Raw genomic sequence first — 27,497 nt, forward strand, 5'->3', positions numbered from 1 at the left:
GACCCGCCCCCCACACCGGTGTCCGACACGTCCTCCACACCGGCTTCCGACCCGTCCCCCACACTGGCGTCTGACCCGCCCCCCACACCGGTGACCGACCCGTCCTCCATACCGGTGTCCGACCCGTCCTAGATTTCTACTTTCAAGGTGTAGCCCATAACCCATAACATGGTTCAAGTATAATTGTAGAAATACACATTTTGATGCAGGCTTAACTGTTTGAAATGTTATTTTCTGCATCAATTTGGACTCGAGCCGTGTCTGAATTGAAGTTTGTTTTGTTTCAAACGGAGAGAAATCAGACGGAAATGCTGGACTTCACTTGGAGGGGTCGGTCCCTTCTTTCAATATTATTCTGTATTTTAGTGATTTTTAAACAGTGGTGACGTAAAAAGTACAACAACAACAAGTATATTTAGTGTTGTTAAGTTCAAAACACTGCATAATAAAACACTGTAACTAATTTTATTTCACTTTATTCAATTCCCGCTCTGCAGAGCAGAATCAAACAGACATGGAGGTGGGTCTTGAGGAGGAGCTTGGAGAGGAAGGGGCAGAGCAGAACTTCATTACCCACAATCACCTTGCAAGTGATCTGGGTGAGCCGCCAATCAACAACATCCGGAAGAAAGGTTTAAACAAACCAATCAGTTACTTATTAGGAACATTGTGAACATGACGGGTCAGGATGTTCCACAGATAAAACATGAATAAAGAGAACAAAAAACTCAACTTGATCATCTCAATAATAGGATTAAACTTAATTTAACTGTTGCAAATCACATTTCATGAACTAATTCTTTGAATATTTACCATTTTCCAAATCCCTCTGGAGGTTTTCCACCTTATGCAAGGGCCACATTATGTGATTTCCAAGGCCGATTTGGGATGGGGAGACCTCATCCTGCCATCTACTTCCTGTCAGACTGTTGCAGACTGTTGCTAGCAAGAAGTGCTTCCTGCTGTGAGGCGTTTATTTCCCCTTGTTCCCGCTCTGCAGAGTTGAATCAGACAGAATTGGAGGCGGAGCTGGAGGAGGGAATGGAGGCGGAGCTTGAAGAGGAAGTACTGGAGCAGGACTTCATTACCCACAATCCTCTAGCAAGTGACCTGGGTGAGCCACCGATCAAACGCATCTTTTAGAATCAGGAAGATTTAATGTCAAAGCATTTAACAGTATTCACTGCGTGGCGTCCCTCTGGGCGGCGTCCTGGATCCTCTGCACTTTGTTCCCTCTGCAGAGCTGAACCACACAGAAACAGAGGTGGAGCTGGAGGAGGGGATGGGGGCGGAGCTTGAGGTGGAAGGGGCAGCGCAGGACTTCATTACCCACAATCCTCCAGTGAGTGACCCCGGTGAGCGTTCCCATTCATTTGACCGTTGACACGTGAGCGTCCTGCTGATCTTCAGTTTAGTGGAAATCACATTGAATTATGTTTTATTAGGTGCACATATAAAAAAAAGGACAAGACGTGGATTAACTGAACTGAGCTTTGTGACGTTAAACAGTTATACTGTCAAATTATTCATAATAAATTCAATAGTCTTGATTTTAACTGGTCAGTGCTGTCACATTAAACACAGGAAGTATTATTATAGTATTATTATTGTTATTATATTCCGACCCTCCACCGACTAACCACAATGCATTGGGGCATGCAGACACGGCCGAGCGCCCCCCCGCCCGCTACCGGTCTAGCCCCGCCCCCTCCCGGTCAAGCCCCGCCCCCCCAGAGGAAAATGATGACGATGAAGAAGATGATGAAGGTGATGAAGATGATGAATGTGATGAAGATGAGTCTCCTGCTCCTGAAGGTGACTGGAATGTAAAAAAAACATTTTAATCCTAATTAAATGATTGAAGTGATCAATTATATTATTGTAATTATTATTATTAATAATCCGACTGAGGAGCGATTGATGCTTCAAATCTGAAATGAGTGTAATATTTACTGTGGGTCAGACTGTGGTTACACCGCTCTGCATCTGATCCAGTTTGAAGGTTTTTGTAAAGTTTTATTTTAGTTGTATTACTTTTTAAAGTCACTTTTGTTCGGATACAAAATGGCGGCTAAAGTATCTGGTGTTCAGCCCCCAATGTTTTCTGAAGAGCCCCCGATCGGAAACAGCCGCGATCGCACCCTCTCTGACGGCGCCGACTGGGCCCACGGCGCCGTGATGCCCCTGATGCCCCTGATGCCCCTGATGGGCACTCAATGCAGTGTTTTTATCTTTGATGTAGGTTATTTCATTTTACTCCGTTTCCTTATGGAACGAAACAAGCGCCATGCATGATGGGGACACCCCGTCACCCCGTCACCCGGCTTGGGCTGAGCCCCTGATGTCTGTTCATCCTCGCAAGGCCCCTGGTTTGAACACAAGGATCTTTTCCCTTCCAGACAGTTTGTTCAAACATGAACTTTAACGTACTGAAAACAGGGCATGTCCCGGGCTTTAGAGCTTTATTTATGTCCTGTTTGTTTTGTGGTTTACGCTGCTACACCCAACACCACATCAGACCCCGCCAGTGCTCCTCCACCCACCCCACCCTCCAGGACCACAGCACCCGGGCCTGGACCCAGACCCGGACCCGGACCCGGACCTGAATCCGGACATGGACCTCGACCTGGAGCTGGAGCTGGACCTGAACCGGGACCTGGCCCAGACCAGGCAGAAGATCCTGGACCAGGTCGGTTTGAGGAAAGGTTCTGATCCGCTTCACGGTTCATAGTTTGGACCAACAGTGCAGTTGTACTTCTTCTGCAGTGGAAGAACTTTTACTTTAGTAGAAGTACAAATGACTCACAAGTGTCAGTATCAGGCTGACATTTCTACTTAAGTCCTCTTAAATGCACTAAAAGTATGAGAAGTACTTTATGAAGCCTATAATACTCCAGAAAGTACTTCTCAACCATGTTTTAACATATAAATATAAATCTTGATTTAAAAACATGATTAAAATAACATGACAATTAGAAATGAAGTAAAAATGAAAAATCTCTTAAATACTAATATACTAAGAACAGATCATGTACTGAAGTAAAGTATTTCAGTATGGTACTTTCCTCCTGCGATTGAGAAAAATGTCCTTTTACTGGCGTCTTGTCCCTGCAATGCATTGTGGGATACTCTGATTTCACCACGTGCACGTCCTCATCCTGGTACTTTCCACATACTCTCTGAAGTGTTCGATGGCTCCCAACTGCTCCGTAAACAGCCTCCACCTGGCCCCGTCCGAGAGGCCGCGGCCAGCGGCGTCGCTGCTGCTACGTCATGTCGGCAGCTGGAGTTAGGGGTTCAAAAATCCAAAAAAATTCAAAAATCAAAAAAAATCCAACATTAGAACCAAAATGGAAACTGGATCAAAAAGCTCGTACACGGTGTTGATTCAAACCCTTCGGGTCAGAGGTCAGAGGTCACTAAGTCCCTCCTCCTCCCCTCCTCGTCACCAGGTGGACCTTCATCCACCGGCGCCGAGGAAGACTCCGAGGGGGAGTGGAAGACGGGAACGGGCACCGAAAAACCTGCGTGTGAGGAAGAGGAGGGTGAGTGGACATGCCCACATTACTGACCCTCCCCGAGGAGCGCCCGGCCCCGAGGAGTGCCGGGCCTTGAGGAGCGCCGGGCCCCGAGGGCCCCGGGCGCTGTCCCAAAGCAGCGTTTCTTTAACTTCAACTCCTGCTTGGACAGGAAGTGTCTTACCTGTGCTGTGATTGGCTGTCAGCAGGAGTGGGCGAGGCCCAGAAGAGGGCGGGGCCATCCTTCACCTGGATGCTGCTGGAGTCTGTCGGCCTGGCGGAGACAGACATCAGACAGACGGGCCAGGTAGAGAGACAGACAGGTTTTGTCCGCTTCCTCTTATAAGTGACACTTGTTCAGGACGAGTCATGATGACTTCATGTCTCTGTCTCTCTCTCTGTCTCTCTCTCTGTCTCTCTCTCCCTCTCTCTCCCTCCCTACCCCCCACAGATTGCCCTCCCTCCTTCACCCTGAACCGGGCGGGGCATCCCAGTCGGGCGTTGCCAGCGTTGGGCGAGATGCTTCGCTGTCTGAGCGCTCGCTGTCCACACGAGTATGAGATGTACGGCTGCTACTGCGGGCAGCAGGGGGCGGGGCAGCCGCAGGACGCGCTGGACAGGTCAGGGGGGCGGAGTCAGAATCTTAAAGGGCATTCCACCATTTTCTGCATTAAAATGAGTTAATCCGTCTCCGTGGAAACTCCTCCAAGATCAGGCCGCAGTGCCCCCTGGATCCCGGTCAATCGATGGCCAGCCCTGTCACCTGTTCCGCTACTGAGCCCCGCCCCCAGCAACTTCATTGGTCCAAACATACAGGAAGTGAAAAGCCCGCTTACACACATTTAAGCTCCACCCCCTTAGTGAGCCGAACGATATGATAGGTACAATTTCTCAGTTTGATTCCAGGGGGCACCGCACACCCTGTTACACCTCATGTAATGCTGAAAACGGTGGAATCCCCCTTTAACGCACAACATCGAGTGAAATCCCATTGGTTCCCAGCAGAACCGGCACCGGACCAGTTTGCACCGTTGTGATCTGGTTCTGATGGACTGGCACACCCTCTTGTGGCAGTACAGGTAACAGCAGCTCCCTCTACCTGAGCAGGTGCTGCTTCCTCCACCAGTGCTGCCTGGAGCGGGTTGAGGCGCTGGGGTGCGGAGCTGACAGGAAGCAGAACGCTCGCGTTTCCTGTCGGGACGGGACGCCCACGTGTGAGTCCCGTCTTCTACTTCCTGTCCATCATCGCATCTATTATCAATCAGTTCAACATTACAGGTATCGAGTCGCCATCTTGGATTATGCTACTGACGTTAAAGGGACATTCTGCCGCAGAGCAGCGTGAGCGTCATCAAACAGATCAGAGTCTCTTGTGTCGTGCGATGCTGATTATTATGGTTTCACATCATCTCTACACCCTTCATGTACTTAGTATCAACACCACAACACAGGTCACAGTAGCATCCGTCATATAAGGTGTATCTTCCGTCTCCGTCAGGTGAGGGCAGTGCTGTGTGTGAGCGGCTGCAGTGCGTGTGCGACCGCTCGGCCGCTCGCTGCATGGCCAACGCCCACTTCAACCCCAGCCTGCCCCCCGCCTGCTGCCACGGCCCCGCCCCGCCCTGCCCCGCGCCTCCCCCCGCCGTCGGGCGAGGAGAGCGCCGAGCCGGGAGACACGCCCTCTCCCGCCCCGCCTCGCAGGTAGATGCACAAACACCTTGAAATGACAAATAAAAATCTTGAATCTTGAATCTTGAATCTTGAATCTTGAAATGAAAGTCAGACTTTGGGAAATCAATAAAGAATCAACGTCACGTTTGATATGAATAAATAAACTGGAAAATGGACTAAAAACAAGATGTCGATGAGAAACAACTGACCCTCCTCTTTCTGTCTGCAGCGAGGGGGGCTCCTCGGCGCCCCAGGGCCCCCACACACCAGGACCCAGGGCCCCCAGCCCCATGAAGCTCTCCAGTGAAGAGAGCTTCCAACGGGGCCCCCGGACACCGACCCCCCACCGGCCCCGGACACCCGGCCCCAGACCCCTGAGGCCCGACCACAGCCGCGGGGACCATGGGAGACCAGAGGAGGAGGAGGATGAAGAAGAGGAAGGAGAAGAAGAAAGAGGAGGAGGAGCCTAAAGAAGTGGTGTCATGTTTCACCACTGGGGGCGCCACACCCTAACCCAACATTGATCAATCTGATCAGTCATCTATTTGGATCCTGTTTGACAATATTCAATTATTATCATAAATCACATGAAATTATTGTTTATCTAAAAATAAACCAGAGGATTCTGATTGGCTGCTGACTTCAATGGGTTCAATTATTATTATTATCATCATTATTATTTCATTATTATTGTTATATTATAATTGTTTTATCTTATTTATATTATTGTTTTATTGTATTATTATTTTCATCATTATTATTTCAGTTATGTCATTTCACTACATATATGTATGCGTGTATGTATATGAATGTGACAAATAGACATCTTGAATTATTTTTATTATTATTGTTATATTATAATTATATTTTATTTTTATTATTGTTATTATTGTATCATTATTAAAATTGTTATTGTGATATTATAATTATTATTGTCTTATTATTATTATTATTGTTATTATTATTGTCATAATATTATATTATAATTATTGTATTATTATTATTGTCATAATATTATATTATATTATTATTATTATTGCTATTATTATTATTATTATTATTATTGTAATATTATATTATTATTATTATTAATTTATTATTATTATTATTGTCATAATATTATATTATTATAATAATAATAATAATTATTATTATTATTGTTATTATTATTGTCAATGTTATTTTCTCACTTTAATATGTGATTTTGTGTTTTGTTGGTTGTTTCAGTGGTGAATTATTTTCTACATTTATTTTATATTTACAAGTAAAGAAAATGAATCGTGCATCCAGTCCAAAGGTTTTCTGCTACTAAGTCCATGCCCATCCCAAGTAAACACTGAAAAGTCAAGGAATGGAGTTACTTTAAGGGTTGGAGCCAAAGATTTAAGGACAAACTGTGTTTACCCCAAGGATAACAAAGCATATGCTAAATGCTTTATGGACATAAAGAATATGTCAATATTCTACATGTGCATAGACAATATGGCGATATCTCCATATAATGGACATATGTCCATATGTCCACTCACAAGCGTATTGAGAGGTCCAAGCCATACAGCTCCGTAAAGCAATACACATTTTTCAACAAGAGAATTGAGTGGGCCCAGCGGGGTGCTGCTGTCATGGTCATGGCTGCTGCTGAGCACTCCCCAGTGCTGGTGTCTGACCCCTGTGGTCAGACATTCTGCCGCTGCCTCACATTTCCCAATGCACTGCACTGAAGGGAGAATTCACAAAGAATGCATTGCGGTTGCGAATAGCACCATGAACTGCACATCGATAGCGCCCCCTATCTGCCAGTCTGAGTGTCACAAAAGATATTTCTATTATTATATGATAGCGAAACCACGGCCACGGCTTCATATCGCAGCCTGCGGAGCAGTCCATGGTCCTCATTCGATGCCATCTGTGGTTCAATGCCAGTTCTGACCACTTCATCACATTTCCCAAAAACTTCGAGTTGTTTTTCAATACCTTTGGAGTTTCATAGGAACAATGGAACCGTTTTTGTCAATGTTTGTGACAACTTTTTGTACAATAAATTATTCATAGCTTCAACAAAAACCACCACAGACTGCAGACGCGGTGACATAATAATAATGTCAAAATGTATTTCACAGATGAACGGAAAGTATGGGCGTGGCACCCCTTAGACCCTCAGCTCTATTATTTATATACACACTGTGTATATATATATATATATATATATATATATATATATATATATATATATATATATATATATATATATAGTATACAGATGGGATAAAGGATGTACTATATAATTATATGATAGATGAGTGTGGCAGTTCTGCCTACCACACGCAACACCCAAGGACACCAGATTACATCACTGATGATGCGTTCAGGTGCATCAGAAGATGTATTCAAGAACTATCTACTCTGGCAAAACCAGTGACAACCAGGTATAGACTGGCTGATGACCATAAATAGGCTGGTGACGACTGGAGAGACCCCGGGGCGGGGAGGGTCATCAGCCCAAACCGCTTCCTCTGAAAGGAGAAAACCCATCATCAAGCTACAGATCGAGTCATTGAAAAATACCCCCAGGGGAGCCCGAGAAGGGGGGGGGGGTGAGAACCCCAATCTGACGGACCAAACAGCAACGACAAATGGCAACGGAGAAACGACTACGACCGCCACATGCAGATGCGGGAAAATCTGCAAAAACAGCCATGGCCTCAAGATTCACCAGGCCAGGATGAAGTGTTTAAAGGGCGATGAGGTATCACAGTGCACAGATACCACATCTGAACCTTGTTCGCCCTTGCAATGAACATGTTGTCAAGTCAGCTGAGCGAGAGTGCCGAGGCCCCCGGACCTAATCAGGAGTCTACCAGCCACCAATCAGGGCCTTCATAGATGACCTGACAGTCACCATGGAGTCTGTGCCAGGAAGCAGATGGATTCTGCAAGGGCTGGAAAAGCTTATCCCGTGGCCGCGTATAAGCTTCAAACCAGCCAAGTCCAGATCACTTGTGGTGAAGAAGGGCAAGGTCACCCACAGGTTCCGATTTCACACGGAAGGGAAGCAAATACCAACAATCTCTGAAAAATCGATGAAGAGCTTGGGCAAGGTGTTCGTCAGCAGCCTCAAGGACTGCTCATCTCTTCAGTTCAACTGCCAGGAACTGGATAGCTGGCTAAGATCAGTCGACAAATCCGGGCTCCCAGGCAAGTTCAAAGCATGGATCAGTGTGGTATTCTGCCAAGGATACTATGACCGCTACTTGTCTATGGGTGCCCATGTCCACCGTGGAGACCTTGGAGAGGAAGGTCAGCAGCTGTCTCAGGAGATAGTTGGGGTTGCCTCAGCAGCATCGCCCTCTACGGGAATAGCACTAAACTCTGGTTGCCCCTGTAGTCTCTGGAAGAAGAGTTCAGGTTACACGGACTTGAGAGGTGCTGATGTACAGAGACTCTAGAGACCCAAAGGTGGCTCAGGCTGGAGTGGTGGTGAAGTGTGCGTGTGCGCGTGCGCGAAAGCTGCATGCTGCCATTTACGCTGCTCCAACTTTTGAGTCTGCTTTTAGTTTAGTTGAGGACAGCATCATCTACCTGCTGAACAGAGTCTACACTCATCTGGACAAGCTGGCGAGTACTGTGAGAGTCATGTTCTTTGATTTTCTCCAGTGCCTTCAACACCATCCGTCCGGCTCTACTGGGTGAGAAGATGGCTGCAATGCAGGTGGAGGCCCCCATCGTGTCCTGGATTGTTGATTACCTGACGGGCAGACCACAGTATGTACGCCTACAGAACTGTGTGTCGGACAGGGTAGTCAGCAACACACGGGCCCCGCAGGGGACTGTCCTCTCTCCCTTTCTCTTCACCCTCTTCACCTCAGACTTAAACTATTGCACTGAGTCCTGCCACCTTCAGAAGTTTTCTGATGACTCAGCAATAGTTGGTTGTATTAAAAAGGGTGATGAGAGTGAATACAGGACTGTTGGGGGCAACTTTGTCACCTGGAGTGAGCTGAACCATCTGCAGCTCAATGTGAGTAAGACAAAGGAGCTCATAGTGGATCTGAGGAGGGCAAAAAAAACAGTGACCCCTGTTTCCATCCAGGGGGTCCCTGTGGACACTGTGGAGGAGTACAAGTACCTGGGGGTGTACTTCAATAACAAGTTGGACTGGACCAGAAACACAGAGGCAGTCTACAAAAAGGGCCAAAGCCGACTCTATTTCCTACGGAGGCTGAGGTCCTTTAACATCTGCCGGACGATGCTGAGGATGTTCTATGAGTCTGTTGTGGCCAGTACCATCTTCTTGATGTCACATGCTGGGGCAGTGGGCTGAGGGTCGCAGACAACAACAGACTAAACAAACTAATCAGGAGGGCCGGTGATGTCGTAGGAGAGGAGCTGGACACCCTGACGACTGTGGCAGAGAGGAGGATGCTGTCCATGCTTCAGTCCATCTTGGACAATGTCTTACACCCTCTCTACGACACACTGGCCCAGCAGAGAAGCACCTTCAGCAGAAGACTCCTCTTACCCAGATGCACCACAGAGCGCCACAGGAAATCATTCCTGTCTGTGGTCATCAACCTCTACAACGCCTCCCTCAGAGAGTCAGACACCCCCTCTCTGTAGTCTGACCTTAAAACACAGACTTCCACTTCTGCACCTTCTTCTTTTTGCACATTTTTAACTGTACATTTTACACTCTATATAGATGTTTATAACATATAGATATGTTCATATATATATTTATATATAAATATGTTTCTTAATAATTATTATTTGTTGTATGTAAATATGTTGTATGTAGATTTGGAGGTGCAACACTACTCCCTCTATTCACATTCACATGCCACTTTAATTCACATGCCACTTTAAATGCACATATCTGTATATACATAGGCATATTCCTTCTACCTATTCCATTTTATTTCAATTTATTTTTATTGTATTTTATTCTATATATTTTTTATCTTATTCTATAAGTATTCCACTTACTGTATTACGTTTTAGGAGTCAGTTAGTCGGTCTATTAGAAAGGAATTTTCTACTTTTTATTTTATTTTATTTTTTATTTTTTCCTAGGACTTATTGTGTGCTATCACCGGGTGCGTTGCATTACATTTCACTGCATATATGTATGGAAGTATGTATATGTATGTGACAAATAAAAATCTGGAATCTTGAATCTTGAGCTGTAACAAAAGTAATTTCCCCCTGGGATTATTAAAGTATTTCTGATTCTGATTCTGATCCTGAAGACTGGAAGGAAGTGGAGTGCCCAGGCTGCTGTGCTGGATGCTGAGTCCCAGCTGTGCCACAAAGATCGAGTGGGCGTGGTGGCCCATGGTAGAGCAGGCTTGGGACTGATTCAGGAGGAGGTGAGGGCTGCGGTGTAGGAAGGAAGATCCAGCAGAGGGGCTGGCTTGAGGCAACAGGGGGCCTGGATAAGGTGGGAGCAGGCCGTGGACCGGAAAATCACTTGGACAGACTTCTGGCAGGCTGAGCCACACAGCATCACCTTCTTGATTCGGGCAGTGTATGATGTCCTGCCTAGCCCGGCGAACCTCTTCACCTGGGGAAAGGTCGAGACCCCGAACTGCCCACTGTGCTCAGCAAGGGGAACATTGGAGCATATAGTGAGCTCCTGCTCAAAAGCTCTCAGCGAGGGCCGAAACACCTGGCGCCATAACCAGGTGCTGAAACCGATTGCAGAAGCCATAAGCAAGGGGATCAGCAGCTGTGGCTGAGTACGCAAAACCACCAGCGCAATCGCTTTTGTTGGGGCAGGAGTGCAGCCAAGGGCAGGACACAAGAGGGCGGCAGCAAGGATCCTGTCAATGGCCCAGGACTGGCAGCTCTCAGTCGACCTGGAGAAACAGCTGAGATTCCCGCAGCACATTGTCAGCACCACCCTGAGGCCAAATTTACTTCTGGTCTCTGAGGCCACTAAGACCATCGTCATCATGGAGCTGACAGTGCGTTGGGAGGACCGCTTGGGGGAGGCTCATGAAAGGAAGCGGACCAAATTTGAACATCTGGTCATCAACTATCGAGAGCAGGGCTGGAAGGCGAGGTGCACGCCCATTGAAGTAGGCTGCAGAGGATTTGTGGGTCACTTATTCCACAGAGCCCTCAGTGCACTGGGCATCACAGGAGGAGCAAGGAGCAGAGCCATCAAGAACATCACGAAGCAGCTGAGGAAGCCTCGAGATGGCTCTGCATCCAGAGAGGTGGTCCATGAGGACAAGCTGATGCCACCTGAAAACACATCACGGTCTGATCAACCGTGGTGGGGTCGCCTGGGAGAGGGCGTATGATGTTGAGAGGTGGGGTCGCCCGGGAGAGGGTGTATAATGTTGAGAGGTGGGGTCGCCCGGAAGAGGGTGTATGATGTTGAGAGGTGGGGTCGCCCGGGAGAGGGTGTATGATGTTGAGAGGTGGGGTCGCCCGGGAGAGGGTGTATGATGTTGAGAGGTGGGGTCGCCTGGGACCGAGGACACCAGGTTAGATCACTGATGATGTGTTCAAGTGCATCAAATATAAGATATACTATTTTATTATGTAATATGATATACTGTATAAGATATACTATATTATTATGTCATACATAAGAAAAACTATATTATTATTTGATATATAATGTATATTATATTATTATTTGATATGGATGAAATCGTTCCCATGGTGAAAGTTCGGATATTTCCAAACCAGAAACCATGGGTTGATAAATCCATCCGCTGCGCTCTGAATGCGCGCACGGCCGCTTACAACGACGGTCTTGTATCTGGTAACATGGACAATTACAAAGCGGCGTCGTACAATCTGCGGAGGGCGGTGAGGGACGCCAAACGGACGTACAGAGACACCGTGGAGCTGCAGATGGAGCGGGGGGACACCAGACGCTTGTGGGAGGGGCTGCGAACAATAACAAACTACAAGAGCAGCTCCTCCCCAGCCACGAGTGTGGACGCCTCCCTGGCCAACCAACTGAACTCCTTTTATGCGCGGTTCGAGTCTGGCAGCAGCACCGCTAGCTCGCCGGCTAATTGGAGTCACACCGCTGGGGACGAGCGCGCACTCTCAGTGTCCGTGCACGAGGTCAGGAGGGCTTTGATGCGGGTGAACACCAGGAAAGCTGCGGGCCCAGATGGCATATCTGGACGAGTACTGAAGACCTGTGCTAACCAGCTAGCTCCTGTGTTCACCACAATATTCAACATCTCCCTGGCTGAATCAGTGGTCCCGTCCTGCTTCAAGAGGTCCACCGTCGTTCCTGTCCCGAAGATGGCCTCTCCAACCTGCCTGAATGACTACCGTCCGGTGGCCCTCACCTCGGTGGTCATGAAGTGTTTCGAGAGGTTGATTAAGGTTTACATCTGCGCCTCCCTCCCCCGCACCTTGGACCCGTTGCAGTTCGCGTACCGGCAGAACAGATCCACGGATGACGCGGTCTCCCAGGTACTGCACACCACGCTCACGCACCTGGATGGCCAGAAGGGGGCCTATGTGAGAATGCTGTTCATTGATTATAGTTCAGCTTTCAACACCATAGTTCCCACCAGACTGGCTGTCAAGCTGATGGAGCTCGGATTGAATGGTCCGCTGTCCTGGTCTTGGACTTCCTCACAGCCCGCCCCCAGGTGGTCAAGGTGGGGAAGTACATGTCAAGCTCCCTCACCCTGAGCACAGGATCTCCCCAGGGCTGCGTCCTCAGCCCCCTACTGTACTCCCTGTACACACATGACTGTGTGGCCAGGTCCAGCTCCAACACCATCATCAAGTTTGCTGACGACACCGTGGTCGTGGGCCTGATCTGGTGCCAGGACAACAGCCTCCACCTGAACGTCAGCAAAACCAAGGAGCTGATTGTGGACTTTAGGCGTGGATCACAATCGAGGACGCACGCGCCCTTGTGGATTAATGGGACTTCTGTCGATAGGGTGAGCAGCTTCAGATATCTGGGAGTCCACATCACAGAGGACTTAACATGGACTGTTCACACAGACACTCTGGTGAGAAAGGCGAGGCAGCGTCTCTACCACCTCAGGCAGCTGAGGAAATTCCGGGTCTCGGTGAGGATCCTCAAGTCCTTCTACTGTGGAGCAGTGGAGAGCATCCTGACAGGCAACATCACTGCCTGCTTTGTACTGTACTGCCCAGGACAGGCGGGCCCTGCAGAGGGTGGTGCGTTCAGCTGAACGTACCACTGGAACTACCCTCCCCCCCTTGCAGGAGCTATACACCAGGAGGTGTAGTAGCAGAGCTGCAGCATCATGAAGGATCCTCATCACCCCAACAACGGACTGTTTCAGCTGCTGCGTCAGGCAAGCGCCTCCGCAGTCACGCAGCGAGAACAGAGAGACTGAGACGGAGTTTCTTCCCTCAAGCCATCAGAACTGTCAACGCTGACCTCACCAGGGGTCCTAACTGAGCCATGCACTAGGCTCCACTACCTACTGTACTGTATGTAGCATACTGTACCGCATACTGTATCACTGTTCAGGGTTGTTCGTGATGCCGTATTGCTGCGCCGTACTGTTGTATACTGTGCTGTATTATCCCAAACACTACCTCACTCTATTCACATTCACATGCCACTTTAATTCACATGCCACTTTAAATGCACATATCTGTATATACATAGCCATATTCCTTCAACCTATTCCATTTTATTTCAATTCATTTTTATTGTATTCTATTCTATATATTTTTTATCTTATTCTATAAGTATTCCACTTACTGTATTACGTTTTAGGAGTCAGTAAGTTGGTCTATTAGGAAGGAATTTTTCTACTTTTTATTTTATTTTCTATTTTTTCCTAGGACATATTGTGTGTTATCACCGGGTGCGTTGCATTACATTTCACTGCATATATGTATGGAAGTATGTATATGTATGTGACAAATAAAAAATCTTGAATCTTGATCTTGAATCTTGAATATATAATGTATATTATATTTTTATTTGATAGATAAGATATACTAGATTATTATATGATATATAAGACATACTATATTATTATTTGATATACAGTGTACCTGGACTTAGGAGCACATCTACTTAGTACTAATCCAAGGTACCAGCCAGTTAGCAGTCAGTCAGCAGTCACTCAGCGGGAGACCTACATGGTGTGTGCACGTAGTTCGTGGCTTATCCATATTTCTTTTATATTGTTTGTTCTGTGTGTTTTGTTTATTTTCACCCTTCATGATGTCATCATTTATATGGGAAAAATTGCTTGGACATACGACTGTTTTAACATACGACTGTTTTAACATACGACTGTTTTAACATACGACTGTTTTAACATACGACTGTTTTAACATATGACTGTTTTAACATACGACTGTTTTAATATACGACTGTTTTAACATACGACTGTTTTAATATACGTCGAGGTACCACTGTATAAGCTATACTATATTATTTTAATCTATTTGGCCTGAAGCTGCCGGACAAAGTGCTGGGACTGTTTGGAACCTCAGCTGGCTGTTCTGTTAAGCCACGCCCCTCAAGCATTCGCTCTGTACCCCAACTGACCATCCAATCCCAACTGACCATCCCATCCCATCCCATCTGACCATCCAATCCCAACTGACCATCCCATCCCATCCCATCTGACCATCCAATCCCAACTGACCATCCCATCCCAACTGACCATCGTATCCTATCCCAACTGACCATCCCATCCGAATTGACCATCCAACCCAAACTGACAGCCCCTCCCATCTGCCCATGCATACCATCCCATCCCAACTGACCACACCCACACCTTTACATTCTTATAAACAGATACTAGTTGATACATATTTTTGCAAAAAATAAATGTATTAATAAATACATTGTTTTAGATAAAAAGTTGACTCTTTAATAATACACAGAATAATATTTTACAATAATATTTGAATCGTTTGTTTGATCTTCTTCCTCCCTTCAGACCCCGCACCCCTCCCAAAAAACACACAATCTGATTGAATAGAAACATTTTATTAGCTCTTATGCATAATTTTGCCATGAACAGCAGCTTTGTTTCCCACCGCAGTCTCTGTTTTTCTTGTTCAGAAAAGGATTGACACCCTGGTCGGACACGTTGCGTCGGGCCTGTCCCATAGGAAACGTTGAGTCGGACACATTGGACACGTCGCGTCAGACACGGACACGTCGCGTCAGACACGTCGCGTCGGACACGTCCCATACGAAACGTCACACTGGACACGTCGCGCCGGACACATTGGACACGTCGCATCAGATACATCGCGTCGGACACATCATGCCGGACACGTCACATCGGACACATCGCTTCAGACACGTCCCATAGGAAACGTCACACCGGACACGTCGCGTCGGACATGTCCCATAGGACACGTCGCGTTGGACACGTCGCGTCGGACATGTCGGATACGTCAGACACGTCACACTGGACACGTCGCGTCGGACACATCGCGTCGGACACGTCCCATAGGACACGTCCCATAGGATACGTCGCATCGGACACGTCGCGTCGGACTTGTCGGATACGTCAGACACGTCACACCGGACACGTCCCATAGGACACTCGCGTCGGACACGTCCCATAGGACACATCGCGTCGGACACGTCCCGTAGAACACGGCACATCGGACACGTCGCGTTGGACATGTCCGATACGTCAGACACGTCACACCGGACACGTTGCGTCGGACACGTCCCATAGGACACGTCGCGTCGGACACGTGGCGTTGGACACGTCCCATAGGACACGTTGCGTGGGACACGTCCTATAGGACACGTCAGATGGACACATCAGATAGACACAGCGTTCCTACGTCACTAAACATGCTCTAGGAACGTACAAAGTTTCAAAGTGCAAATGCAATCACAATGACCATTAATTGAACTCATGACGTTTAATAATCTCTACTAATCTCCACTCGGGGCTGAGCAAAGCGATGTGTTGGATTCTCTAGATTATTATGACTCAAACATGGATTCACAGCTGCCTGCGCGACCATACATTCACCTATTTAATCTGATTTAATCTGATTTACATCTGATTTACATCTGATTTTAATCTGAGTTTCATCTGAGTTTAATTTGAGTATGAATTAAATCTGAGTTAATTCTGAGATAAATTTGTGTTTCATCTGAGTTTTAATCTGAGAACGACGCTGAACATTTGTCTCAATCCTCCTCAAATTGCTGTGATTACGCTTTTTGGCACAAATTACAGATTACAGTCAAACCCAGATTGCATCCTAACCCAGATTACGTCTAACCCAGATTACAGCCTAACCCAGATTACGTTTTACCCAGATTATGTCTAACCCAGATTGCATCCTAACCCAGATTACGTCTAACCCAGATTACAGCCTAACTCAGATTACGTCTAACCCAGATTACGTCTAACCCGGATTACAGCCTAACTCAGATTACGTCCAACCCAGATTACGTTTTACCCAGATTACGTCTAACCCTGATTGCATCCTAACCCAAATCATGTCTAACCCAGATTGCATCCTAACCCAGATTACGTCTAACCCAGATTACAGTCTAACCCAGATTAAAGTCCCACTCAGATTACAGTCCAACCCAGATTAAAGCCTAACCCAGATTGGATTTCTTCTGCTTCCCTTTCAAACCAGAAGCTATTGCTCTTTGACCTTTAACCCCGTCAGAACGGGATCCAGCACGGACGAAGCCCTTCACACGGTTCAAACAACAAATCAATGAATGAAGCCGTGGATCAGTTCAACACAACAAACACAAACAAATGATTGTTTCCTAAACTTCCTCCTGAAACAGTGAAAACACAGTTTCCTTCTCAACAAACCACAGATTTAAAAGTTTCAAGTAAAAGTACAAAAATGTAAATGTCCTGACCAACACTCCACTATTTTGGAGCAAACCCCTCCGGCGGCCCCTGGGGGTGGTTTGATTTAAAATAAAGGGAAGAATGAAGAATGATCTGCACCAACGCAAAACCTTGTTTCAAAGGAAGAAAGAACAACAGTCCAACACAACTTCCTGTTTTATGCATCAATGGACTGAACGCCAGGTACATTAAAGGCTTCACTTCCCGACCACCTGGTGCCCGCCCACAAGGGTCCCCTGGACCACCCCGCAAGCGACACGCTTCAGGCAGGCTGCCAATCAAGCAGGATCTATAATCAATGAAGGGAGGTCACACTGAGCAGAAGTGTCTCGTCGCCTGTTTTCCCAAAGAGCTCCTTTCAAAAGATGTATTGGGTGAAAGTATTGAGTTTCCAAGCTTGGTCTGCATCAAGCACATATATAAAACCACAGATGCGCCGTCCTAACATAGATTACTTTTTCACCACAACAAATGAAACCTGATTCATATCAAATCAATAATATAAAATATTATCATTGCAGCAGGAAAACTTACATCAGGCCCAGGAATAGATTTAAGATGTAACTTACAGTTACAGACAGTTACAGTTACAGACTCTCAACTAATGCAACTACGTTCACAAACAGACTGCAAATGAAATGAAAAGCACAGGTTCACTTTAACCCTTTAGAGGCTGATACGTCCCTCACTTTGTAGTTTCAGGAGATCTAGAGGTGGTCAGTAGAAGGTCAGTAGGTCAGGAGAAGGTCAATAGAAGGTCACTAGGTCGCTAGAAGGTCAGGAGAAGATCGGTAGTTCAGCAGAAGGTCATTATAAGGTCAGAAGCTCAGTAGAAGGTTTGTAGGTCAGTAGAAGGTCAATAGGTCTGTAGAAGGTTTGTAGGTTAGTAGAAGGTCAGCAGAAGGCCAGTGGGTCAGGAGAAGGTCAGTAGAACATTATTATAAGGTCACTAGAAGGTCAGAAGTTCAAGAGAAGGTCATTATAAGGTCAGTAGACGGTCACAAGGTCAGAAGACATTCAGCAGAATGTCAGAAGGGCTGTAGGTCAGTAGAAGGTCAGGAGGTCACTAGGCCAGTAGAAGGTCACTAGGTCGGGGGAAGGTCAGTAGGTCAGGAGAAGGTCAAAGAAGGTCATTATAAAGTCAGAAGGTCAGGGGAAAGGTCATTATAAGGTCAGTGGAAGCTCAATAGAAGTGCAGAAGGTCAGTACAAGGTCAGCAGAAGATCATTATAAGGCCAGTAGAATTTCAGGACAAGGTCATTATAAGGTCAGGAGAAGGTCATTATAAGGTCATTACAAGGTTATTATAATGTCAGGAGAGTGCTGCTTTGGGTAGAGTGTCAGTGATGGAATGAAGACGGACTCGGTGTGAACCGACCAATCAACAACATTCCGTCACAACACAAACATCCCGCTCCTCCTCCCAAACCACCATTTTGTTTTCTGACACCCAGGCACCAGGAAACGATAAAAAACAAAATCTGATTCTGATCAAAACTAAAAGCCAGTGGAGGTTCAGCCTCCTCGTTCACAGCCCCACCCAAACAATCCGTCACTCAGGTGACCTTTAAACTTTGACCTCAGATCCTCTTACAGACAAACGTCATGACGGCTCCAGTTTGTTTCCCTCCCTCGTATCCATCTAGTAACTGGACAGCGGTGGCCAAGCTGTGGACCGAGGGCCACATGCAGCCCATAGAGCGCGGTGGCGCGGCGCGCCAACGGGTGGAGATTTATCCCAAATGAAATATTGAAGAAATATTTATTATATTTATTTTATTAGAAAACATTTCTTAAATCTCTTGAATTTTCCCAAATCAACCTTTTATTCATGATTTCTGTTCGTCAAAATCCAATATTCATCATCAGTTTATTAATATGCAGGATTTCTAGTATTTCAGTGAGTAACGGCTTCATTTTCACAGTTTTTTGAGACAAACTGCTTCAAAGTGTTTTGAAGAAAGTGGAATCGGGAGACGGAGCCCACGCCGGATGATCTGAATGAGAAGGAACTTAAAGGGGTCCTGAGAACCTGCTTCGAAATAAGAAATATGAAATATAAAATATGAAATATGAAATATAAAATATGAAATATGAAATATGCGCCGCTGAGCTGCTGCTTCTGGAGCTTCTCCACTTCTTAGTGCTGGCTCTGAAAGTCACTGCCTACATATTGGTAAATGTATATATTATATATATATATATATATATATATATATATATATATATGAATATATATATGAATATATTTGAAAATATATGTCTCAACACATCAGTCTCCCAAAGTTGATAAAACATCTGTAGAACATTATACTCCCTGGTGAATTAAAAAGTACCGCTTCTGGAGGAGGATTTATTACTTTACGACGACTCCACATGAAAGACGTCGGAGCCTGAACCTTCTGACCCACGAGGCCCCGTGTGACCCCCGCTACTTCACCATCACGTCCTCTTTTTATACTACAAATATATTTCATTTCCTTCTATACATTATTCTGGAGATAAAACAAGCAAAAACCACGTCACGATTCAGCCTAATTCTCCTAAAAAGCTTCAGCGTATTGCTTGACAGGCAGCCCCTGCTGGCCGCTTCAGGAACTGCCGCTCCGAATATTCACTGCGTTATGTCCACGGTGAGTACTTTCTTCCAGGATACAGGTTACAAGAAGCGTCCTGGGGCACGTGTTTCTAGGAGTGAGGTTGGATGCACTTTACTATTCGAAGGATGTTTCTTTAAATATCAGCACCGTCACAGTCCCAATCAGAGCCAGTTCACCACCGTAGAACACATTGTTATTTGTTCTTTACGGGTTCAGACTGAGTGCAGCCGCTGCTCCTCCAGACCTGCGGGGGGCGCTAGCTTCCAGACACTGCGAGGAAACTTTCCATCAGCGAATGTATTTAAAATACACTACACATTTAGGTGGAGTCGTGTGATCTCTACTACGTGTAGGTATTAAGTGTGTGTACTAAGAGTGTATAAGTAGAAATGCATCATAATATGATTGCGGAGGCACCAGACACTGGGTACTCCTTCTACTTCTTCGGTACTTTGCTGCTTGTACTGATACAAATACCTTTTGATTTTGAAGTTGCACTAAAAGTTAGATCACAGCATTTTTTTCTTTTTAGGTTTTGGACACCGTTCATTTTTTCAGAACACATTCAGACTTATTGTGAAACCATCACAAATTTTCAAAAATGAAACGTGATGTTGCTTTGAGTGCAACTACATCTAACTACGCTGGTATCGCAGCGTTTTTGAACACAAAGCACGAGTTTGCGATTGAGGTGCGGTTGGGGGTTCTAGAAGTCTTGGGTGGTTGGGTGTTCTAGAAGTCTTGGGTGGTTGGGGGTTCTAGGAGTCCTGGGCGGTTGGGGGTTGGAGGTGTTCTGGGCGATTGGGGGTTGGAGGTGTCCTGTGCGGTTGGGGGTTGGAGGCGTTCTGGGCGGTTGGGGGTTGGAGGTGTCCTGTGCTGTTGGGGGTTGGAGGCGTTCTGGGCGGTTGGGGGTTGGAGGCGTTCTGGGCGGTTGGGGGTTGGAGGTGTTCTGGGCGGTTGGGGGTTGGAGGCGTTCTGGGCGGTTGGGGGTTGGAGGCGTTCTGGGCGGTTGGGGGTTGGAGGTGTCCTGTGCGGTTGGGGGTTGGAGGCGTTCTGGGCGGTTGGGGGTTGGAGGCGTTCTGGGCGGTTGGGGGTTGGAGGCGTTCTGGGCGGTTGGGGGTTGGAGGCGTTCTGGGCGGTTGGGGGTTGGAGGCGTTCTGGGCGGTTGGGGGTTGGAGGCGTTCTGGGCGGTTGGGGGTTGGAGGTGTTCTGGGCGGTAGGGGGTTGGAGGCGTTCTGGGCGGTTGGGGGTTGGAGGCGTCTTGGGCGGTTGGGGGTTGGAGGCGTTCTGGGCGGTTGGGGGTTGGAGGCGTTCTGGGCGGTTGGGGGTTGGAGGCGTCTTGGGCGGTTGGGGGTTGGAGGCATTCTGGGCGGTTGGGGGTTGGAGGCGTTCTGGGCGGTTGGGGGTTGGAGGTGTTCTGGGCGGTTGGGGGTTGGAGGCGTTCTGGGCGGTTGGGGGTTGGAGGCATTCTGGGCGGTTGGGGGTTGGAGGTGTTCTGGGCGGTTGGGGGTTGGAGGTGTTCTGGGCGGTTGGGGGTTGGAGGTGTTCTGGGCGGTTGGGGGTTGGAGGTGTTCTGGGCGGTTGGGGGTTGGAGGTGTTCTGGGCGGTTGGGGGTTGGAGGTGTTCTGGGCGGTTGGGGGTTGGAGGTGTTCTGGGCGGTTGGGGGTTGGAGGTGTTCTGGGCGGTAGGGGGTTCCACGAGTCCTGGGCGGTTGGAGCGGACTCAGTAAACGCACAGGTCGGGGAATTTCATCTCGTAGACGGGGATGGACTGGTGCTGGTGCTGGGCGTGGCCGGTGGAGACGGCCACCACGCCGGATGGGCTGGGGGGGGGTCTGGGGACGACACAGTGCCAGGTTAGTCTGGGTTTAAAGGACGGATGAGTCTGAATCACTGGAGACATTAGGACAAATTATAAAAACTGCTTTATCATTCAATGTCTCAATGGATGAGGAGAGAAAGAGGGAGAGGGAGGGGATGAAGGTCCCAGCATTCCAACCAGCATCAATTTATTATTTGATGTCTTTTCCTCCACATGTATTTATGTTTTTATGTTTTTGTTATTATTATTTATGACTTCATGTTTTGTTCGATTGAAGGTTTTTGTGTGTACGCTCCTTCTTCTTCTCAATCAAATCGAGTTCCTGCACAGCGTCGCCGCCTCCAGCTCAACTTCACCAACGTCAGTCAATCCGTTTCCTGCTGCTTGTGTTTCTACAAACTTCAACACATCATTCACCAAAATGCCATTTATGTCTCAAGATTTTAGATTTTCTATGGATATTATTTGTAGCATCTGTGTTGAATTAACACTGAAACACAACGAACGACATCATTCACTCATTTGAAATGAATTACATCAATCATTATATTGCACTGATTGACGACCACTTCCTGCCGCTCGGCGTTGGAGCCGGAGACGCTGGACTCACCGGATGGTGAGTTCAAAGATGTGGGCCAGTCTGTCGTGCAGCATGTTGGCCTGGGAGGTAAACACAAACACCAGCCGTTCAAGCCAAACCTTCCTCCAAACATGCACGCTTCCCTCCGTCTCTCGCTTCGTCACCTTGGACTCGCAGTGAGCGGCGATCTCCTCAAACGGAGCTTTCTGGAACTTCTCCATCACCTGACGGCGCTTCTCCCTCTCCTGCTCCTCCATCCCGGTGGTGTCTGGACCAATCAGAACCGTGTCACTACTTTTTTTACTCGAGATATGACAGAAGCGACCTGGAGGGATGTTCTGCTTCTGAACCAGCAGCATCATTCCTTGCTGAACAGACCGGGAAGCCCAAGAGGTTCAGAACCAGGACTTTAGATGATAAGATCGTTTCTCATGTTTAACAAGACTGAAGAGCATCTCAGCAACGTGGCAGTTAGTACAGTTAGTTCAGCTCAGTTCTTTAACTCGTCTTTTCAGAGCAGACCTTTCTTACCGATCGCCTTCTTCAGCGTCTCGAACGTGATCTCCTCCGCCAGCTGCGACTGCAGCGAGAAGAAACATCAAGAGACTTCAAGAAACAAAAAAACCATCAAGAAACTTAAAAACACTTCACAAAACATAAAAAACTTAAATAAACATCAGAAAACATCAAAAAACTTCCTGAACCTCCCGTGTTCTGCTGACGAAGAGAAACCGCGACACAAACACCATGAGCGTCAGTCGATCAGAACAGGAAACGTCTGAGATTCCGTCAAATCAAAACACGACTCTTTGACTCTGAGCGCGTCGTCACTGACCTTGTCCGGCAGGTTGTTGGACACGATGTCCACCTGCAGGGAGATGGTGTCCACCAAGCTCTTCCTCCTCGTCAGGCGCTCTTCGTCTGGAAGCAGGACAGATCAACACATCTAGTCAGACGGCCAATCAGTGAAGTGAAGTGATCCAGATTGTTACTCCAACATCCACAAGGAACTTGTATTGTCCCTGATGCTGCCTTTGAGCAGCGCACGCCTCCATCTCAATAAAAGTCCAGATCTCGCCCATTCGACCCAAAGCCGTGGGCCGATGGATGAAACAGCTTCCGGCGGCGTAAAGCAGGAAGCTGAGGAGGACAGAGAGGGAGGTGGCGAGGACAACGCCGTGCTAAGGGGCGTGTCATGGTGCTCCCATGACAACCAGAACGAAAAGCTCATGTGCACACCTGGATCTAAGGACAGTTATTGAGGATATAAGGGTCTTAGTTTGAGGGTTTTAGAGATTTCACTTAAAAGTCAGAATAGATAAGAGATGTAACATAGATCCAACTAAAACGGGACTGAACACTGAAAGCCGCCACCTTATCAGCTCATTATTAATCCACGTATCACATAATTTATCTCCACTTTTAACCTTCAGCGCCTTGAAAATGTTTTCAGCCTCCAAACCATTCCCCGCTCGGCCCAGTCCGAGCGGGAAGTCTGAATCCCTCTCTCAACGCCGCCCCAAAAAGATGCACCTCTCAACCAGTCTCTGTGCGCATGACGGAGCCACATTTGCTTCTCGTAAAACTGCAAATAAAGAAAGTCAAGTTGTAAAGTTGAGGGGTGGTGCAGCGGCTCAAGGTCTTCTCACAGATGGGGCACGATGAGGTGAAGGTCAGGACTCAATTTTCTCCATTTGAAGAATTGCTCTGCAGGGGTGTGACTGACAGAGCTCCTCCCTGAAGCTTCCCGGGAGAGGACGGCGGCTCTTCATCCAGGAACTATGTGCATTGTTCACTTTCATCTTCCCATCCTGAGCACAGTCCCTGACGCCGCCACCCGCTGCTCCGGTTACCACTTAGTGTTCGTGCCAAAAAGTCCCCCTTCAGCCTCATCCGACCACCTGACTTACTGCCACTTGTGCAGTATCTTCAAAGTGACATTTTACTAATTATTTCCGGGCTGGGTGATCCGGGGCTTCTTCCTTAAAGGCTGTTTATGCTGAGATTGTTGATCCATGAACATTTCAAGGTGCAGCTTCATCGGCGACGACATCATGAGGCGGCCTGAGCGAGGCCGTGCGGCTGCAGCTTCACGTCTTTTCCTCTTCTGTACAAGTCAGTTCAGTGACTTTCAGATGATCTTGTTCACGGCAACATCCGTGCTTCTCTGCAATTACACCCCAGACGTTTTGCTTCCACGTTGAAAGGCAGAATGCAGCAGCAGGCTGGAGGTCAGAATGGAATGAATTGAAAAACAAGCTGCTGTAGATGGAGGTTTGAGGTGCTGTCTTTATTGATAGAGTTCCACTTTCCAGGACTTTTTCTAATGCTCTGTCATTTGGAAAAACATCTGTGTGACACGGTTGGAGCCACCAGAGGGAGCCACCAGAGGGAGCCACCAGAGGGAGCCACCAGAGGGAGCCACCAGAGGGAGCCACCAGAGGCAGCCACCAGAGGGAGCCACCAGAGGGAGCCACCAGAGGGAGCCACCAGAGGGAGCCACCAGAGGGAGCCACCAGAGGGAGCTCACATGAATCATTCCAAACACGTCGTTCATCAACTTCCTAAACAGCTTGAGACGATCAACCAGGTTTTAAGGAAATCTAGAGAAGAGTGTAGAGTGTCACGTTAGCCTTATAATTACAAAGGGAATGAATACTTAAATGTCAACATTTCGAGGAGTAGAAAAGAGGAAGAGTAGAGGTAGAGTAGAGGGAGAGTATAGTCAAGGTAGAGTAGAAGTAGAGGAGAGTAGAGGTAGAGTAGATGTAGAGTAGAAGCAGAGTAGATGTGGAGTAGATGTAGAGTAGAGTAGATGTAGAGTAGATGGAGAGTAGAGTAGAGTAGATGTAGAGTAGAGTAGATGTAGAGTAGATGTAGAGTAGAGTAGATGGAGAGTAGAAGCAGAGTAGATGTGGAGTGGATGTAGAGTAGAAGCAGAGTAGCTGTGGAGTAGATGTTGAGTAGAGTAGATGTAGCTTAGAGTAGAGTAGATGTAGAGTAGATGTAGAGTAGAGTAGATGTAGAGTAGAGTAGAGACAGAGTAGATGTGGAGTAGATGTGGAGAAGAGTAGATGGAGAGTAGAGTAGATGTAGAGTAGATGTAGAGTAGAGTAGATGTAGAGTAGATGTAGAGGAGATGTAAAGTAGAGTAGATGTAGAGTAGAGTAGATGTAGAGGAGATGTAGAGTAGAGTAGATGTAGAGTAGATGTAGAGTAGAGTAGATGTAGAGTAGAGTAGATGTAGAGTAGATGTAGAGTGCTGTAGATGTAGAGTGCAGTAGATGTAGAGTAGAGTAGAGGCAGAGTAGATGTGGAGTAGATGTAGAGTAGAGTAGAGTAAATGTAGAGTAGATGTAGAGGAGATGTAGAGTAGATGTAGAGTAGAGTAGATGGAGAGTAGATGTAGAGGAGATGTAGAGTAGAGTAGATGTAGAGTAGATGTAGAGTAGAGTAGATGTAGAGTAGATGTAGAGGAGATGTAGAGTAGAGTACATGTAGAGTAGAGTAGATGTAGAGGAGATGTAGAGTAGAGTACATGTAGAGTAGAGTAGATGTAGAGTAGATGTAGAGTGCAGTAGATGTAGAGTATAGTAGAGGCAGAGTAGATGTGGAGTAGATGTAGAGTAGAGTAGAGTAAATGTAGAGTAGATGTAGAGGAGATGTAGAGTAGATGTAGAGTAGAGTAGATGGAGAGTAGATGTAGAGGAGATGTAGAGGAGATGTAGAGTAGAGTAGATGTAGAGTAGATGTAGAGTAGAGTAGATGTAGAGTAGATGTAGAGGAGATGTAGAGTAGAGTACATGTAGAGTAGAGTAGATGTAGAGGAGATGTAGAGGAGATGTAGAGTAGAGTAGATGTAGAGTAGAGTAGATGTAGAGTAGATGTAGAGTACAGTAGATGTAGAGGAGATGTAGAGTAGACCTTTTAATTTGTTGATTTACAAATGAAAAGGTACAAACAATGAACAATGACACAACTTTGACATAAAGTACAAACTGAAGCATCACTACGACACTAGGTTGTACCAGGACCACAGCACAGTCTACACCTGGAAGCAGCTTCTCCTTCATGGCCTTCAAACGGAGGGAACACGGGGTCACCACAAGGTCAAAGGTCAATGATCTCAGGCCCTGTTACTCTCACAGTGTTTAGATCAAACACTGGAACATATTCCATTTTCGGAACAGTTTTTTTAAACTGAACTTAAGCTAAGCTACGCCGTAGCAGTGAGTAAAGCTCACACCGGTGACCTTGATGACGTAGCGCTGACCTTGAGGTTTTACAGAGGCTGCACTTATCCAATTAGATCAGTAATTGTTGTTTATATGTGTTTATCTTTTAAACACCTCTGCTTCAAAATGTTCTCCTTGGGTCCAGAAGGTTGGCTCACTCTAGAAGCCCCACTACAGCGCTCGGTCTGGACCAGAGTCCCACAGCCTGAGATCAGAGAGGTAGCCGGAGGAACCTTCTCTACAGATCTTTACCTCTGGATGTCTGTTTGCACCTGTGCAGGATTTTCCCTACCGTGTACAGCACTGAGTCAGAGGAAAAAGGTAGAAGGACACGTTGGTGGTTAAATGAAAGTGACTTTAAAAGAAGCCAAAATCAGAAAGCAACGTGAACGGTAGATTGCCACACATCAAATACAACCAAACCCAGGTTCTGTGCCCGGTATGACACCGAACTGGGATTTGGAAGGTAAAGGAACTAAGCGCTCGGAAAGCACCGCAGAGTGCCAGAGCGAGGGACGGAATCCCGAGCGCCAAAAAGTTTAAACATTGAATTTGCTTTCAACTTATTTTGTAGGAAATGGTGTTTGAGCCGATCCCACAACGTTGTTTCCCTTTCCGTCTCTGTAAACCCTCAAAGAGCCTCTGGTTCTTTACCAGGACTCAGCGCTCGTTGAAAAGCTTTGTTGCTTTAAATTGTGGGAAAACAAACTTCGATCGCACCGCGTTGCACACGGCTTGGTGTTCACTACAACCTGGACGTGGAGCATCTTCTCACCTGTGACCTGAGGAATGTACGGGATGGAAAGCCGCTCGGCGTTGTAGCCCGGTCCGGCCAAGCACTCGGCCATGTCGGCCGTCTGGAAGTACAGCGGGCGGTCCTCCTTGTCCAGGGAGTCCGGGAGGCTGGAGAGAGGGATGTCCGTGACAAGAGAACTGTCCAAACCAGACTAAATATCACTTTAAATCTCTGGACATTCTGTGTTACAAAGTTGAAATGATTTCTCTCGACTGACCAAGACCACAGAAGGTTTATCCAAAGAGAAGAGGCTGGTCAGACGCTAACGGCACCCCCTGTTTTCCATGTCCTTGATATTCATATAACAACAGGTATTTCTGTTATTCTGTCACCTTCTCTATCCTCTGGGTGGCTTTTGAAGAGTGATCTTAACGTTGATGGGTTGTCTCACCACTCAGAAAAGCTCAAAGAACTTCCTCCAGGCTGTCCAGGCTCA

General features: G+C 47.0%; 1 protein-coding gene across 2 annotated transcripts in view; it reads right to left on the reverse strand.

Annotated features, from left to right (window-relative positions):
• Window positions 1–21,180: 21,180 nt before the first annotated feature.
• Window positions 21,181–27,497, reverse strand: part of efr3a (EFR3 homolog A) — a 76,205-nt gene continuing 69,888 nt past the window's right edge. The window contains exons 18-23 of one of the 2 annotated variants that reach the window (XM_080011303.1): window positions 27,041–27,168; window positions 22,866–22,951; window positions 22,562–22,610; window positions 22,195–22,298; window positions 22,061–22,110; window positions 21,181–21,463 (exon numbers count right to left, since the gene is read on the reverse strand). In XM_080011303.1, the coding sequence (XP_079867429.1) occupies window positions 21,352–21,463; window positions 22,061–22,110; window positions 22,195–22,298; window positions 22,562–22,610; window positions 22,866–22,951; window positions 27,041–27,168 (529 nt within the window). In that variant the 3' untranslated portion in view covers window positions 21,181–21,351. Of the gene's footprint in view, window positions 21,464–22,060; window positions 22,111–22,194; window positions 22,299–22,552; window positions 22,611–22,865; window positions 22,952–27,040; window positions 27,169–27,497 lie in introns of both variants that reach the window. The other variant, XM_080011302.1, reaches the window with a different exon arrangement.

The sequence above is a fragment of the Zeus faber genome (assembly GCF_960531495.2).
Source record: "Zeus faber genome assembly, chromosome: 12".
NCBI classification, from domain to species: domain Eukaryota; kingdom Metazoa; phylum Chordata; class Actinopteri; order Zeiformes; family Zeidae; genus Zeus; species Zeus faber.